Source organism: Oxyura jamaicensis, chromosome 20 (genome assembly GCF_011077185.1).
Source record: "Oxyura jamaicensis isolate SHBP4307 breed ruddy duck chromosome 20, BPBGC_Ojam_1.0, whole genome shotgun sequence".
NCBI classification, from domain to species: domain Eukaryota; kingdom Metazoa; phylum Chordata; class Aves; order Anseriformes; family Anatidae; genus Oxyura; species Oxyura jamaicensis.
In genome coordinates, this window is record NC_048912.1 from 7,306,115 (window position 1) to 7,306,433 (window position 319).

Consider the following 319-nt stretch of genomic DNA (forward strand, 5'->3'; position numbering starts at 1 on the left):
GGCGATGCTGCGGCCGCCCCCCCCCGCCCCATTACTCAGCGTTTCCCCTCGGAGCAGCGCCGTGCCCGCGGCCCGCCGCTTACCGATGCCCGGCGCCACATAGACGAAGTAAAGGAAGGAGGAGGAGAGCGAGAAGAGGAAGAGCGCGGCCAGCAGCGAGCGCCGGGGCAGCAGCAGCCGCCGGGGGCCGCGGGGCCGCCACATGGCCGATGTTGCCGCAGCCCTGCCGCACCGGCACCGCCACCGGCACCGCACCGCCGCCCCGGGCCCGCTCGCATGCGCCGAGGCCCGGCGGGAGCGTGCAGCCGGGGCCGCTCCG

General features: G+C 77.1%; 1 protein-coding gene across 1 annotated transcript in view; it reads right to left on the reverse strand.

Moving 5' to 3' along the window:
- Window positions 1-292, reverse strand: part of B4GALT5 (beta-1,4-galactosyltransferase 5) — a 32,696-nt gene extending 32,404 nt beyond the window's left edge. Inside the window, exon 1 of the mRNA XM_035343928.1 lies at window positions 84-292. Within this exon, the coding sequence (XP_035199819.1) occupies window positions 84-204 (121 nt within the window). The 5' untranslated portion in view covers window positions 205-292. The remainder of the gene's footprint in view (window positions 1-83) is intronic.
- Between the last annotated feature and the right edge of the window lie 27 nt (window positions 293-319).